Source organism: Artibeus jamaicensis, unplaced genomic scaffold (assembly GCF_021234435.1).
Source record: "Artibeus jamaicensis isolate MK-2021 breed Jamaican fruit bat unplaced genomic scaffold, CSHL_Jam_final contig_700, whole genome shotgun sequence".
Lineage (NCBI taxonomy): Eukaryota > Metazoa > Chordata > Mammalia > Chiroptera > Phyllostomidae > Artibeus > Artibeus jamaicensis.
In genome coordinates this window covers 7,210,502-7,226,357 of record NW_026521930.1, presented here as the reverse complement: position 1 = coordinate 7,226,357, position 15,856 = coordinate 7,210,502, and the positions used below count along the sequence as shown (strand labels likewise).

Below are 15,856 nucleotides of genomic sequence, written 5' to 3'. Positions count from 1 at the left end.
CTAATGGCTGAAAAGCCTCAAACAGATTATGGTGACCTGGAAATGGTGGGTAAGGTCTCACCTGCAAAAATGAAGAAAAGGACATTCGAGTAGAAGGAAAAGAACTGAACAAAAGCAGAGAAGTAGGAAAGTGTCATCAGTGTTCTGGGAATGAAAAGTGGTTTGTTGTGGTTATACAACAAGATACAATTTGGGAAGTCTAAATGATAGTCCAAATGAATCACTTTAAGCAATTAATAAATCATTTCCCCCTTACTGAAAAGACTAAAAGTAAGTGAAATTGTGAAAAGCCAGGACTCGGTGCTTTCCACTACTCTGCCATGATAGAAACTTGGTGTCTGATGACAACAGTGGGGACTCTGTTCTAAACAATTTGGGGGTCAAGTGCATGATTACATCTGGGTTCCATGAGGTAGCTCTGGAATACAAAAGATGGGCTTGGGGAGAAAGAACCTGAAAGCTGTCAAGACAACAGAGTGAAAGCAAGAGACAATGACAGCCTGACCAAAGTGGAAGGAATCAAGGGCAAGGTCAGGGTAAAGACACAAACAAGTTAGCAGCCGCATCAACAGGTCTATAAGGGGGGGGACTGAAAGTGAAGGGGAAGTTAAAAATGCCTCAAGTTTATCATTTGAGTGTTGAGTGAATAAGATCATTAAGAAAACTAGAGTGTAGGGAAGGAGGTGCTACCTGAGAGGAAGATGATGGATTTGGTTTAGATGTCTGATTTAAAATGTCCGCAGGACATTCAGGTGGATATCCAAGGCTTGAGAGAAAGGCTGAGTTCTCATTAGTACCTAGGTCAGAGCCGAAGCCATGAGAAAGAAAATCAAGGGAGACTGAACCATGCAAGTAACATCATGAAAGCCAAGGAAGCCAAGGGAAAAAAGTGTTTCCGGAAAAAAAGGAAACCAGTGGCTGTTAAAGGTCAAAAGGAAAAGTCAGATGACATAAAGACTGAAAAGAGGCTATCCATGTTGGATTCAGCACGAAGAGGTTACAGGTGATCTTGAAACATGGTAGGTCTGCAATGGTACTAGAACGGACCTTGGCAGGGAAGGGGAACCGATTTGAAAAAGCAGAGGCTACATGTCCAAGAATTCCCTCCCTCTTCACACTAGGCTGTTCCTTGACTTGGACAAGACGTGTCCACAATCCAAATACCTAAAATCATTGCGTTCCTTCTCATGACCAACGCCAGTTACCTTCAACCACAGCAGCAAATGCCCACCTACCTACACACACAGCCAAATCCCTTATTTTATCAGCACATGACCCATCTCTATTCATTAGTAAGGAAATTTGGGTGGCCAAAGTTAAGGTCTGATTTTGCCTCCATTACAGGGACCACTCACAGAAGGTCACATTCCAAAACATGAAGTGTTTGAAACCAAAGCAATTTTCTAAGAAAACTAAAACTATGTAAACAAGGACTCCAGTTTGCACAAAATTTCCATGGTAAGCATTTTATATTAATTAACAACTCTGCAGGGTAGCAGGAACCTCTAAGATAATACATCACTTAAGAACTCATAATTCAACTTAAAGGGATGATTTAATCTAATGTAGCTGCAGTATAGCTATTCTAGTAATTTTGTACTGCAATTACAAATCTTTAAAACAACTCTAAATATGCATGTCAAAATGCCTCCTCCTAGAGTAACACTTACTTTGAAGGAAATCCCATACTCCCTTGCCCCAATCATTACAGTCTCAAAACCAAAGAAAATACAGTTGGATGACATTCCTGATCACCCTTCCACGTGAGGTGGCACACGTACTGTGAAGAGCACAGGCTCTAGAGTCTTGGGCCCACATACTTCTTAGACAAGTGCCTGAGAGCAAGTCTGCTCCTTCCCTTCTGGTATTAATGGCAATAATGTAACCTAGCCGGGTGGGTGTGGTTAACTGACACTGAATGACTTTTAGAAAATGAATACATGAAAAATAACTTACTTAGCCTGACTGGTACAGCTCAGTGGACTAAGCGCACTGGCTGCAAACCACAGGGCCACTGGTTCGATTCCCTGATCAGGGCACATGCCTGGGACAGGTCCCCAGTACAGGGTGAGTAGGAGGCAACCACACATTGTTTCTCTCCCTCTCTTTCTCCTTCTCTTCCCCGCTCTTTAAAAATGAGTAAATAAAATCTTTTAAAAAATAACTTAGAGCAGATACTAAATAAATATACCATTTTCATCTTAATTAGAGTTGAAGTTTAAAAAAAAGTATTACAAAGGCTCAAACATATGATAATACTCTTAAAAGTAAAAATGTTGTCAGTAGAAAATGAAGGGAAAAAAGTTCCTGGACTAATCAAGGGCTATGACCCCAGGGAAAAGACCCTCCTATAATACACAAACCAGACAAAGCCTTCCTTGCATTTGGGGGACAAGGCCTGCTCTTTGCCTACACCCTTGACCCTGAGACCTCAGATGAACTCCTGGTGTCAGCGATGCAGAAAGGAAGTAATCAAAGAGTCCTGTTCACCTCACGTCCACTAGGGCCACTCCCTCATGTGCTTAAATATGTGACTCAAAACTTACTTTAAGAAAAAAATGCACATGGCGATCATGAATTACGAGTACAGACCAGACTATAAACTACTTTACCAATTAATTACTCACAGGTGGTCATTTCACAAGGCTCTCCTGATTGTCAATTAAAATAAAACCTGAATACAAGGTTGTTCTACTAGTTAGCCAATAACCAATTCTGCTCCCAAAGCTCCTGAGGGGAGGAATGTGTCTGTCTTGGTTCATCTGACATTCCCTAGGACCTGGCATACAGTGGCTACTTAAAATTCCTTGAAAGATTTGTACATCCATGTCCTCAGCAGCATTACCCACAATAGCCAAAAGGTGGAAGTAATCAACAAGATGAATAAACAAAATGTGGTATATATCCACACAATGGAGTATTACTCAGACTTAAGAAGGAAAGAAATTCTGACATACACTACAACACGGATGAACCTCAAGGACATTGTGCTAAGCGAAATAAGCCAGTCACAAAAAGACAAATAGTGTATATAACTCCACTTATATGAGATACCTAGAGTAGTCAGATTTATAGAGACAGAAAGCAGAATAGTGGTCACCAGGGGCTGAGGAAAGGGAAATGGCAGTTAGTATTTAATGAGTATAGTTTCAATTTTGCAAGATGAAAAAAGTTCTGGGGGTGAATACACAACAGTGTCAATGTACTTAAAATGGTTAAAATGGTAAATTTCATACTGTTTTTGCAGTTTACAAATACACTGGAAGAATAAATAAATATGCAGCCCTGGCTGGTGTGGCTCAGTGGATTGAACACCAGCCTGAGAACTGAAAAGTTCAATTCCCAATCAGGGCACATGCCTGGGTTGCCAGTCACGTCCCCAGTGGGAGCGAATAAGAGGCAACCTATTGATGTATCTCTCACATTTCTCTCCCTCTCTTTCTCACTCCTTTCCCCTCTCTAAAAGTAAATAAATAAAATCTTCTTAAAATATATTCAGCACTACTTTCATCACTGACTAAATGTTCTCGTACCTTTGGATTATTCATTACAGAATTCCGATCTCCACATTTTGTAGATGAAGAAAGTGGGACACAGGGCTTAACTGATCTACCACTATACTACATCTGGTATCTACCATACAGTACTACTGAGCATTAACGGTGTATTGTTAATCTGAATGGGTCTAGGCCCCGTTAAGATAAGGGTCTTATCTTCAAGTCTTAGGTCTCCTCTCCGCTAGAGCCAGAACACTCCACCCACAGCCTTCCTAAATGCTCTAAAAATCCCTGTGGCTGAACATCTGTATCACAGATGTCATTGTATCCCTTTCTCAACCAAACCACTAGCATGGCAGGGGTCAACAGGCAGCATTGAGAACACTTTTACCACTGGAGGTGTTCAAACACAGGCTGGGCCACCACCCACTCCCCATGGCTTACTTCATGCCAAGAGTTGGGGCACAGAAAGGTTCAGATTTCATCTTTGAGGAAGCTGAGTCTTTGGCAGTAGACAGATGAGAATCAAAAACAATTAAAGGACAAAAGATAAACACTTAGCAAATCTCAGGGAGTGGAGAAAGTGGCTATGGGTCTGGAAAATGTGGAAAGTATCTTCAGCAGAGGCAACCCCTGAGCTGGATCTGGAAGGATGAAGAGTTTTCCAAGCACTACCAACAAAAAAGCTGGAGCATATAGCAGAAAGAACAGCAGACTGGGTTTCAAAAGAAAGCACCTTCCCGACTTTGCTGTTATCTATGTAAGTGACCTCTGCAAATCACAAATCCCGTTTCCCCACACAGAAACCTACAGTAAGACCCCCGACAAATTGTGTGTGTTGCATCTAACAGGAGCTCTGAAGCCAGACCACCTGGGACCAAACAGTGGCACTCAACAGTGACCTTGAGCTGGTTCTGTGCCTCAGTCTCCCCACTTCAAAAGGCTGGTGTCCTAATCAGACAACAAATGTTAATCACTTAGTACAAGGCCTGCCCACAGTAAGCCCTCAAAAAATGATAGCTGTCATGAGCTACACTGTAAGAAAAGCAAACATCAGCGCAAGCGTTGTGCCTGCTGAGCTTCCAGGTCCCTCCCAGTCCAAGAGACATCCAAGGGGGGAGATAGGAGCACAGAGCCGGGGCTGCAAAGCCTGCACGAAAGTGTCACTGCCCAGATCCGCACGCGCCTCTCCCCGCCCCAAGGAGAAGCGATGGCTCAGCAGTACCGGGGTCCCGGTCGCACCCCTCAGGCTGGGCACCCAGAGAGAGGAAGGACTAGTACTGGGCACCCCACTTACCATGCTGGCCGGGGAAAGAGGCGGCTCAGGTGAGCTGGGCTTCAGACTCGTCCCGCTCCCACGGTTCAGGTCATGATCCCGCAGTCTCGGGAAGTCCCCCGCCCATGAAAAGAGAACCGCTTCCCCACCCGGGCCCCGCGGGGACCCTCTAAAAAGAGCGCGGCCCCCCGACCCGCCTCATCGGGGAAGCCCAGAACAATTCATCAAGACCCACCCTCCCCTCTCCAAGTTAACTAAAAAAAAGCAGAAAATGGGGATCGGAGGCTGGCAAGGAGGGCAGCAGCTCGGGGCCCCCCGCCCGGGCCCGACCCCCGAGGGGAGGTTCCGGGCCCAGGCAGGGGCTTCCCGGCCTCCGGGTTCAGAAGCAGCAGCGGGCCCGGCCTACAGGCTGAAGAGGCGGAGGCTGAAAGGGCCTCGGCAGCACAGCCCGAGGGGCCGGTCAAGAAAGAGAGGCTGACTTATGGGAGAGGCCCAGGGGCCCGCGCTGTCCTCGCCGCCTCAGCCCCCACTGCAGCCACCGCCGACCTCCGGAGCATCCCTGCACACGACCACTCCTGCGGCAACCGCTGGTACAGAGCTGCCACCCCCGACTAACAGCCGAACGCGCCGGAAGTGGCGAGCGCCCGGCGTGGCCCTACGGCGCGGCCGGGCTGCGGCGCTGGAACCGGACCAATCCGGAATCAGGCGGGGGGCGGGGGTACGCAGGGCGGGGCCGTACCTGACGGTTCCCGCTGGCCACGCCCCCAGCCCCGCCCCACGCCTGGCGCCCGCCCACGCCAGCCGGCGGCCATGTTGGTAAAGGGCTGTTTCCTCTTTCGCTTCGTGCGCTCATTCATTCCGCAGGTCTTTGGGGAGCGCCTTTTACGTGCCAAGCGCCAGGCTAGATGTCAACGGCACGCAGTCTCTGCCCTCGTACAGTTTACATCCAGTCAGCCCACATACACGTTAGCCCTGCTATGTATGGCCCGGGAGCTTCTGTGGGTGCCAGGACTAGTGCAATAAACGAGACTGCTGTAGTCCTTGCCCGAAGGAGCCGGATTAGCAACAAGTGAAAAGCAAATGAATAATTTAATTGTAAGAAACGAGGAACGCTGTGAGTAAAGTGAACGCAACAGACGCAGTGGGCTGAGAGAAAATGGAAGGGAGGGATAAGAAATTTAAACTGAGACCTTGAGAATAAGGTCAGTAGTGGGTATCGTGACCCAAGTAAAAGAACAACAGAGGTCCTGGGTTCTGGAACGGCAAAGAATGTGTTGGTTCCTGTTCTATCCTCCAACCCACTTTACTTATAAACGTGTTCATTTTAAGAAATAGAAGCAGGAAACAATCCCTAGCAGCAGATGTGCTGCTAGATGTGCCCACTTATAGACTAGAACAAATCTGTGTAACCCAGTGCCTTTCAAACTCCAGTGTGAATAAGAATCATCTGGCAGGCCTGTTAAAACATTGCCGTCCTGACCCGGTGTAGCTCATTCAGTTGGGCATCGCCCTGCAAAGCAAAAGGACACAGTTCAATTATGGTCAGGGCTAAGATACAACCGATGATCAATCTTTCCCTCCCATATTGATGTTTCGCTCCCTCTCTTTCTCTTTCTTTTCCCCTCTCTCTAAGAATAAATAAATAAAATCGTTTTAAAAATGTTTCTGAGCCCTGGCTGGTGTGGCTCAGTGAACTGAGCGTAGGCTGTGAACCAAAGGGTCATTGGTTCCATTCCCAGTCAGGGAACATGCCTGGGTTGTGGGCTGGGTCCCCAGTTGGGGGCGCAGGAGAAGCAACCACACACTGATGTTTCTCTCTTGTTTTCTTCCTTCTCTCTCTGAAAATAAATAAGTAAAATAATTTAAAATATATCACTTGTTTTCAAAAAAAAATTTTAATGTTTTTGAAAAAACAGATTGCCATCTGAGTCCCACTCCCAGAAGGTCTGGGGTGGAGCCTAATAATTTACACTCCTAACAAGTTCCCAGGTGATGCTCATGGTGCAAGTCCAAGGCCCACACTTGGAGAACCACTGATATAACTCATGACTCCAAAAAGCTTTCCCTTATTCTTTCATCAGATATTTATTGTTGCCCACTAAGTAACAACAACTATTTTGAGGATTCGGTGCTGAGCAAAGCAGACACACTTGTACCCTTATGGAACAGAGAGAGAAATGGTTTTTAAAGTATTATACAGTAAGTAATCAGTTATAATTGTGAAAACAGGCTAAAAGAAAAATACAAACCATCTTGAAAGTTAATAGGGATCTAAGCTAATCCCAGGGCTGGGGTAGGGAGGTGGTCAGGAAGTGAAATTTTTTTAAGCCTGAAAGAAATGTTATAATTTTCTAGTCAAAGAGAGGAGGCATAGAATATTCTAGACAGTAGAAACTGCAAGCACAAGAGAAGCCATTTCAGAAGGTAAGCAGATAAACCAGGACTGAGGCCAAGTACCTTGCTCTTTCTTGGCTCAGTTCAGTGGGATAAGCAAAGGCTTTCATATTCAACAACTGGGAGTGGAGTCCCAGCTCTTAGCACAAGCTGAAGTCTGTTGTGCACGTACGTTACTGTAAAGTCTTGGTTTCCTCGCTGTGTAATTGGATGAAATAACAGACACTCAGCTCAGACTGAGAAGTATGCCTTTGGCTCATACAATTCTCATAGGTCCGCTTCAAGCTGGAAATGACGAGAGCCCTTGATCCATTCCTCTAGGATCTTCTTGGCTCTGCTGTCCTCCTTGTCCTCAAGATGGCTGCCAGGAACAACCAAGGTCACAGACTTCCTCATTCTTTTTTGTTTTTAATCCTCACCTGAGGATATGTTTGTTGGTTTTAGGGAGAGAGGAAGAGGGGAGGGGAGAGAGACATCAATGTGAGAAGCATCAATTGGTCGGTCACCTCCTATACCCCCCGCAACAGGGCATCAAACCCGCAACCTAGGTAAGTATACAGGGCGACCTCTGACCAACTTAGCCACCAGGCTGGGGCACAAACTTCCTCATTCACATTCAGCAAGAGAAAGCGCTCTTCTTCACACCCTTTCTCATAGCAATAAGCTTTATCCTGCTGGTCCTGATTGACCCAGTGCCCATTCCTGAACTAACCACTGTGGAGGAGGACGGAATTGCTGTGATTGACTTAAAAAGTCTTCCCCCAGAGTCGATTTTATTCCCCAGAGTCAAGTGGATTTGGTGGCGTCACAAGGGGCCACTATACTTCCATCGCCAGGCTGGAGTGAAGGTTAAGTCGGATGTATACAAAACACCCGGCACATTAAGTCATACAACAAATCACTGCTGTTATTAATTTTACTTCAGGGATTTTGTCCAAGTCAACTGTATAACATTTTGTTATTAATATTAATCTCAAAACTAACTATTCCAAAAAAGATTTAAGGCTGCTATTACTTTTTGTTGGCACCACAGGGATGGCCCCCATCCATCTCCTCCTGCCCATTCCTACTGCTACTGCCTGGTCTCATTCATTCACTTGTTTGTACAACAAACTTTCAGTGAGTTAGTATCAATTTTGGGCCATGACTTTTCAAAAACGAAGAGTTCCAGCCCTAGTTGGTGTGGCTCAGCCCCAGAATGAGGGCCTGTAAGAGGCAACTGATTGATATTTCTCTCCCTCTCTCTTCACCCTGCCCCTCTCTCTAAAAATAAATAATTAAAGCCTTTAAAAAACAAAAACTACATGTTCCAAGTGAATAAGATTCAGGTCAATTGTGCACTGCCTCATAACAGCCACCCAAACATGTAAGTGGTGCTATAACATAGGTGTGTAGCTCTGGCCAGGTGGCTCAGTTGGTTAGAGTGTGGTCCTGTACACATACCTAGGTTTCGGGTTCGATCCCCAGTCAGAGCACCTGTGGGAAGCAACTGATTGATGTTTCTCTCACATCAGTGTTTTTCTCTCTCTTTCTCTCACTCTCTCTCTCCTTCCCTTTTTTCCTTTCTCTCTAAAATCAATAAAACATATCCTCGAGTGAGGTTTAAAAAATAAAGAAGTGTGTACAAACCTTCTAAGCACACAAGGAAGTGGAGGGAGCAACTAACTGTGGCAGGGAAAGCAGTTGCAAGGCTGAAACAAAGACGGTAACGTTTCAGTTGGATCTTGCTGGAAGAACAGACGTTGACCTGACTGCTGCCATTCCTACTCCTCTTCCCACTTCAAACTGTCTTCTTCCACTGTTCCAAGACCATTTCCACTGCAAGTGACAAAGTTGGGACTCTATTATAAGGAAAAAAGGGACTATATTGCCTCAGGTAAGAAAATCATCCAAAGGGTTCTGTGAATTTCAGACACTGCTGAAATCAAAGTCTGAAATGCTATCCTGGAACTCAGTTCTCTCCATTTCTTGGTTCTGCTTCCTTGACTGAAGGGGGGGGGGGGCGTATTTTATCCACATGGTGGCCCCTAGCATATCCAGGCTTCAGCTTCTCCCAGGTTAAAACTTGGTAAAGAAGGGAGTGCCTGTTTTACAAATATTCCAGGAAAATAATCCCATTGGCTTCGATGGAATCACTCCTGAACCAATCACTGCAACCAAGGGAAATATGATGCTCTGGTTGGCTGGACCTTGCTCCACCCCCAGCTCCAGAATAGCTCTTTAAGTGTCTAACATCTCTCTATGCCCCACCACAACTCTGCAAGACTATCAGAGCTTGGAGAATTCTCTCCTTTTGCAGATGAGGAATTTTGTTAATGTCTCAACAAGCATAGAAATAACTGTCATTCAAAATGGATTTAATGAGCTCTGATTGGTGTGGCTCAGTGGGTTGAGCATCATCCCACAAACCAAAAGGTCATGGGTTTGATTCCGGGTCAGGACACATGTCTGGGTTGTGGTTCAGGTTCCCTCTCTGGGCGTGCAAGAGGCAACTGATTGATGCTTCTCTGGCACATCGATATTTCTCTCTCTTTCTCCTTCCCTTCCCCATTTTCTAAAAATAAATACATAAAATCTTTTTTAAAAAATGGATTAGTGGAAGAAGGGTGTCTGGCACCCTCTATAGGTGATAGAAACACTCTGTTTAACCTGGCATTCACAGTCTTTTAAGGTCTTTGAAACTCTCTTGCCAGATTCCCTAACCCGAGTCCTTGCCTCTTACATAGCTGTGTGGTCTTGAGCACATACATCACCTAAACTCTTTGTTTCCTCACCCCTAAAATGGAAACAATACTGGTACCTGCCTGGTCAGGTAAGTACCTGTATCAGTCAGGTTCTATCAGGAAAATCTAATTAGAATTTGAAGAATTGACAAGGGGGCTATTTTTAAAAGGGCAATGTATAATTAAACCCTACAAGGGATAATAGAACACCCCAGGTCTAGTAAGAAGGCGATTTGTATCTCTAGACTTGAAGGGGCGGGAGAAAGAGCAGTTGCCAGAACCTGGGAAGGGAGAATCGTGTGAGAGCAGCTGAGGGAAGCAGCCAGCTAAGGCGATCCAGCAGGCAGGAAGCCAGTGGGGTAAATATTCTGTCTTCTCTTCCTCTGTCTCCTACTGGGACTCCCTATTGGACAAACCCAGCTGGAAGCCAGAGAGCAAGGGAGCCCAGTGATGTAGTTCATAGAGGCCAACCTCCTGGGCCCGAGGCTGGGTAGAGAAAGGGGAACAGGACTGCCGGGTTGGAATGGAGGAGGCCCAGCAGAGCTTCAGGGCTGTGGTAAAGCACATGAGGTGTGTAGAACCGTGCCTGTCACATTAAAAGATTTTCAATAAATTTTAGTTATTAATTATTAATTATTCTTTCGATCCTAGCTCCAGCCCACCTTCCTATCTCTTCCGCCTCTACAAGCCCGCCAAGCTAGACTCCTCATGGCTCCAGGAAAACAGCAGCCTCTTCATGTCTCTGAGCCTGTGCTTATGCTGTTTCATCTGGAATGTTCTTTTCCTCACCCCTTTCCCTTCTTTCAAATTCCCACTCATTCCAAAGGCCCAAATCAAGTGTGTCTTACTGACTAACCCCCTTGTGTGAAATAAATGACTGTGCATGAACATCTGTTAGTGTTATTAGTGGAGAAATTCTGCCTGAAACTGACTTAATGGTGACGTGCAACAGGAGTCATCCATGGGGGGCAGCCTAGCAGCTGGGGAGGGGCCTCTACTGTTCAGCCGCTTCTGCCTCTGCTCTCTTCCAAGTTCAAGGGAGGATCACACTCCCCACGTCTGGCGTTTGGGCAGGACACGCTGACTGGGTGGAAGTGACTCATGTCATTTCTGGGCCAGAGTATTTCCTCGCCTGTGCAAATCCCTCTTCCTCTGCCCTCCCTGCCACAGCGAACCCCAAGCTGTCATGTGGATGCAGTGGCATCATGAGATGGGTTGACTACGGGGGCAGCACCCCTCCGTGACCCCCACCTAGCCGGCAGAACAAGCAATAAATAACCTATTGTGTTCTGAGGCACTGAGATTTGGGGACGGTGCCTTCGCGCAGCATGACCGGTCTTCTCTGACTGATGCACGTGACCCCACGTGACAGCCGGTCGGCGAACGTGGGCCCCCGTGATTCAGGTCTGTCAGCATTCACAGCCTCGTGTGGTCCCCTGCCCTTAAATCCAGGCTGACCCTGTGAATTCAGTTCTGACAAGTGAAATGGAATGGAATGGAGCATGACTTCCAAAGCTACATCTTAAAAACCTTTACAGTTTTTGCCTGGGTTTCTTGGAATATTCTCTCTGGGGCAAGCCAGCCACCATGTGAGAGGTCTGCCTGCCTGAGAATGTCATGCTGTGAGGAAGCCCTGCCTGGCCACGTGAGAAGACTAGATGAAGAGAGTGGAGTGCTGCCCGACCAGCTTCTGCCCGCCAGTTAGCCCAGCAGGGGCACCAGCCATGTGAGTGAAGATACCATCTTAAACGACTGAGCCTGTCGTGATTTTTGAAGACTCCAGCCCCTGCACCTCTGTGACTGGGTGACTGTGACCACAGGACTGACCCCAAGTGAGAGCCACCCAGCTGTGCCCAGTCAAACTGCAGAACTGTAAAAGATAATAATAAGTTGTTGTTTTAAATCATTACGTTTTGGGGTGGTTTGTCGTGCAAAACCACCATAATAAGAACACTATAGCAAAGGTCTGCCCTTAAGGAAACTAAGAAGCATCACTGTTCCTTTCATGTACGACTATAAAAAACAAGTTGTCCAATACCCCAGACAACCTCTGCGCAACCACAAGACTTGAGATCTGGCCCATGTCTGTTGCCTGTGCCCTTAAAAGACAGGAAGTGCCTGTGACTCACATTGAGAGACCACCCCACCCCCACCCAACCCCAAGACGCAACCAGGCCTGCCAGCTTCAGCAGCCCCAGGCAACGTCCCGAGTAGAAACCCTGCAGCCTGAGCCCGAGCCCTCACCACCACTGTTAGCCAGTGGCTGAGCTGGACTTCCGCTGGAATGGCAAACTTTGGAAGAGCTTATGAAATGATCGTGTGTGTTTCTAGAAAAAAATCATAGAAACCTCATTGCCTCAATTCTGAACAGTGTGCATAATAGTTACGCTTATCTCAATTATTTCCCAAACAACATCTAAGTTTAGGAAATCCAGTGTGCTATTCGACAATAATTATGCTTTTAATCGTAAATAAAAATAGGAAAAAATAAATGATCACAGACAGATCCCAAAATATGGTGCTAACAAAAGAGAAGAAGAGCGCTGGTCAGGGGACAAATGGGACGAATGGAGTGAAAAATATCTCTATTTTACATGCAGATTAGAACAAAATAAAGCAGAAATGTAAAATGCAGAATGTTCAGTGACAATTTATTATGAAACAGGTGACAAAGAGGAAATAAACCTGGGGCTGTTAACAAAGGGAACTAGAAGAAGACTCATTAAGTGAGGGAGCTACAAGATAAGCCTTAAACACAGGTGCAGCCCAGGTGTCAACTGTTCCTTTGTCCTCTGGCTCCTGTAGGCTTTATTTCATTGCCCAGTATCAACCTGGATGCAAAACCAGAACATGCAAAACAATCCAGTCGCGCCAAAAGCAGTGTTTCCAATGGGAGTGCCACTGGTCTTGTGCAACAGACATCCACCCATTGTCACAATTTCGGCCACCAAGTCAGTAATGCCACTTGGTACTGCCCTACCGCTGAGCAGACCCTGTGGCAGGTGGCTCCAGCCCACAGGCCTCCAGTGCTGCTGGAGGGCCCCCCACCCAAAACGGAGAAACCCGGCATCAGCACAGCAAGGACCCATCATTACTGGAGATTTCAGGAGGATGTCTCACATTCCACAGCAAACAACCTGAAACCGTCATCTGCACTTCCTGCGTTTTTCTAGAATCCCTCATCAGCAGGATTCAGGATGGCTACTACACCAGCTTTTCTGTAGCCCCTGTCTCTCAAAATGCCTGAATATCCAGTTCACCTCTCCTCCCTCTGAAATTTTATTCCAAATCTCAAGCTTCTCCCCCCCACCGTCACATAGAGAGGAGACTCGGCGCTGTCCCGGACACTGCCCCAAGTGTGCACAGCCACGTCGTCACGTGTGCCCAGCAAACTGAGGGGCCTTCACGTTAACAGAGCCTACTGTCCTCGGATGTGGTTTAGTCACCACCTCCCGGTACCTGAACACACCTTAAAATCTCACCCCAAGTGTTCGATCGCCTGTATTTGGTCTGGGCCATTCTGCTGAAGGAAGTCGTCTGCACGTTCTTACACAGGAAGAGCACAGCTGTTGCAAGGGACATCTATTTCTTTTTTCTTGTCCCTTCTTCTGATAACCCCAGTCTTGCTGTGAAGGACCACCTCTCCTCCACACTCACAGTTCTTGAAACTTTGAGTAAGCATATGACCCAAAACAATACCGTTTCTGTTCTTTTACTAACAAAACCAATGCTGTAGAAAAATAATCTTATGCACATATATCTATAAACATGCACATGTATCTATAAGATAAATTCACAAAGGTAGAATTACTGGGTCAGAGGATAGATGTCTTTGTGGCTTTGATGTTTTGTGCCAAATCACCCTCCAAAGGAACTGAACATTCCTACCAGCTACACAGAGAATATCTATTTCCACACAGACCGGCCCACTGGATATCTTACCAAACTTCTGTTGTATGTTTGCCAATCTGAGAGATGAAAAGCACTATCTCAGGGTCATCACCACTTTTTGGAACTGCCTGTTCACCCCTGTCGCCCCTCTTTGACACTAAGTTGTTGGCCCTTTTGTCTGCATTTCTAGTTCTTTGTGTAATTTGAAGATAACTTAGGTGATATTAACTTACATATATTTCCCCAAATTATTGTTTGCCTTTTAATTTTGCAATAATTTTACTGTCTATGAATAAGTTATTAATTTATTTTTTAGAGCTGAATGGGTTAATCTTTTATGATTTCTGGATTTTGAGTCATATTTAGTAAAGACACTCCAATGCAAACATTCAAAGGGAATTACCTATGCTTTCTTCAAGGACTTTCATAGCTTTTTTTTTTTTTTAAGAAAAAAAACACAAGTATATCTTTGATCTAGTTGGAGTTTATTTTGGTGTCTGGTGTGAGGTATCGATCAGGCTCCTGGTAGTAGCATTTTGTTTGGGCAGCGAGCAGGAGTCAGCAGCAGCAGCCGCGGTGGCACAGATGAAAAGAAGGAAAGAGCAGGCCGGGCGAGCGGCTGGACCAGCTGACCAGAGAGCCAGCCAACAGCCACGCACTCACCTAGCAGGCCACTGCTCACACGGCTAGCCAGCCGCCAACAAGTGACCCCGAGCCACTCCATCGTCAACTCAGGTTCACTGGCTCCTGCCCACATCCCGCAGGCGTGGTGGCGGCCTCAGGAGGAGCACTAGCATCCTTCTCCTTCAGTCCTCCGTCCTCCAGATCGGAAGGTGGCTGCACAGTCAGCACCAAAAAGCTGTGTTAAAAAGCACCACCAAGAATTCTCTAAATGAGTGCTTTACTAATATGCTGAAGAACAAACTGCCGATGCCGATGAGTATTCGGGCTTCAGTGCAGCAACGACGGCAGCCTGCCGGTGCCAGAAACAGAGAGCTCGCCCAGCCGGTGAAGAACAGACCTTCTGTCCAAACAGCATTAAAACTTAAGCAGAGGTTAAAGCAGCGCCTGGATAAGAGCACAGTTAGGTGGGTAAGAGCACATCCAGGCACAGTTAGGCTGGCCCACAGGGGGCCTGGCCAGGGAAACAATCGGTGGGCGGGGCCTGCCTACAGCCCAGACAGGCTTGCCCAGAGGAGCACTACCTGAGGGATGGGCCACAAGAACGGTACTTGTGGGTGGGATGTCGCCCTAGGGTCAAAACCTGCTCCACGGTGGAGGAGCCGTAGCTCCCCAAATAGGCTTAGAAAGAGGTGGTGTTCAAGGCTGTGGAGGTCCTGGTGGAGGAAGCGTAGGCTGTGGAGCTATGGGTCATGGCTGAATTGGTGGTAGAGGTCAGGTATGATAGGTCAGGGAAGCGGGGGCTTTGGAGGGAGAAGCTGAGGCCATGGACAAAAGAAAGGTGCCCTTCCTCACCCTGCACTGACCAAGAGCAGCGGGACAACCAATTTGGATGTGTACACGTCAAAAATGAGAGGATATCTGGACACCAAGCTGTGTGTCTACATGGCACAGACAGATCTTGAAACCAGTGATTGAAGCCTGCCTGCTCTCATCCAGGAGACTCTTGTTTAAGTCATTCGCACCTGCAAATGACCTTGAGTTAACAGACGAGAAGACACCTACCGGATTGTGGCTGGGAGGATCTTTCACAATAGGCCACGGATTTACTTGCCACGAATACGTCAGCCTCCTTCCACCTCTGCCTCCCTCATCTGTCATACATGCTCTCACGTTCTGTCATGCCTTCTGTTCGGCTCTGTATCCCCTGAAAGAGTCCCAGAAAGGAGTCATCAGTGTTCCTTCCCAATTCCTAGGTTTCTGAGATACAGTTCTGTCCTACATCACTTTAATAGCCTCCTAGAAATGTTTCGAAGATCTGGAGTTCACAAACGCATTCTGCCATGTTGGTATTTTAACGTAGTAGGTTAGAAACATCGACCTGGCTACATGGCCACTTACCAGATAATATACGTGGTAGCAGCTCTGATTTGATTAAAGTTGCCACCATGTGT

The 15,856-nt window shown here is 46.6% G+C and overlaps 1 protein-coding gene and 1 pseudogene across 2 annotated transcripts in view; one reads left to right on the top strand and one right to left on the bottom strand.

Annotated features, from left to right (window-relative positions):
• The window catches only part of XPO6 (exportin 6), a 120,777-nt gene extending 115,325 nt beyond the window's left edge, over positions 1 to 5,452 (bottom strand). Inside the window, exon 1 of one of the 2 annotated variants that reach the window (XM_053671478.1) lies at positions 4,795 to 5,452. In XM_053671478.1, the coding sequence (XP_053527453.1) occupies positions 4,795 to 4,797 (3 nt within the window). In that variant the 5' untranslated portion in view covers positions 4,798 to 5,452. The remainder of the gene's footprint in view (positions 1 to 4,794) is intronic. The other variant, XM_037140020.2, reaches the window with a different exon arrangement.
• LOC119045345 (chromatin target of PRMT1 protein-like) lies at positions 5,255 to 15,380 on the top strand (annotated as a pseudogene).
• Positions 15,381 to 15,856: the final 476 nt, after the last annotated feature.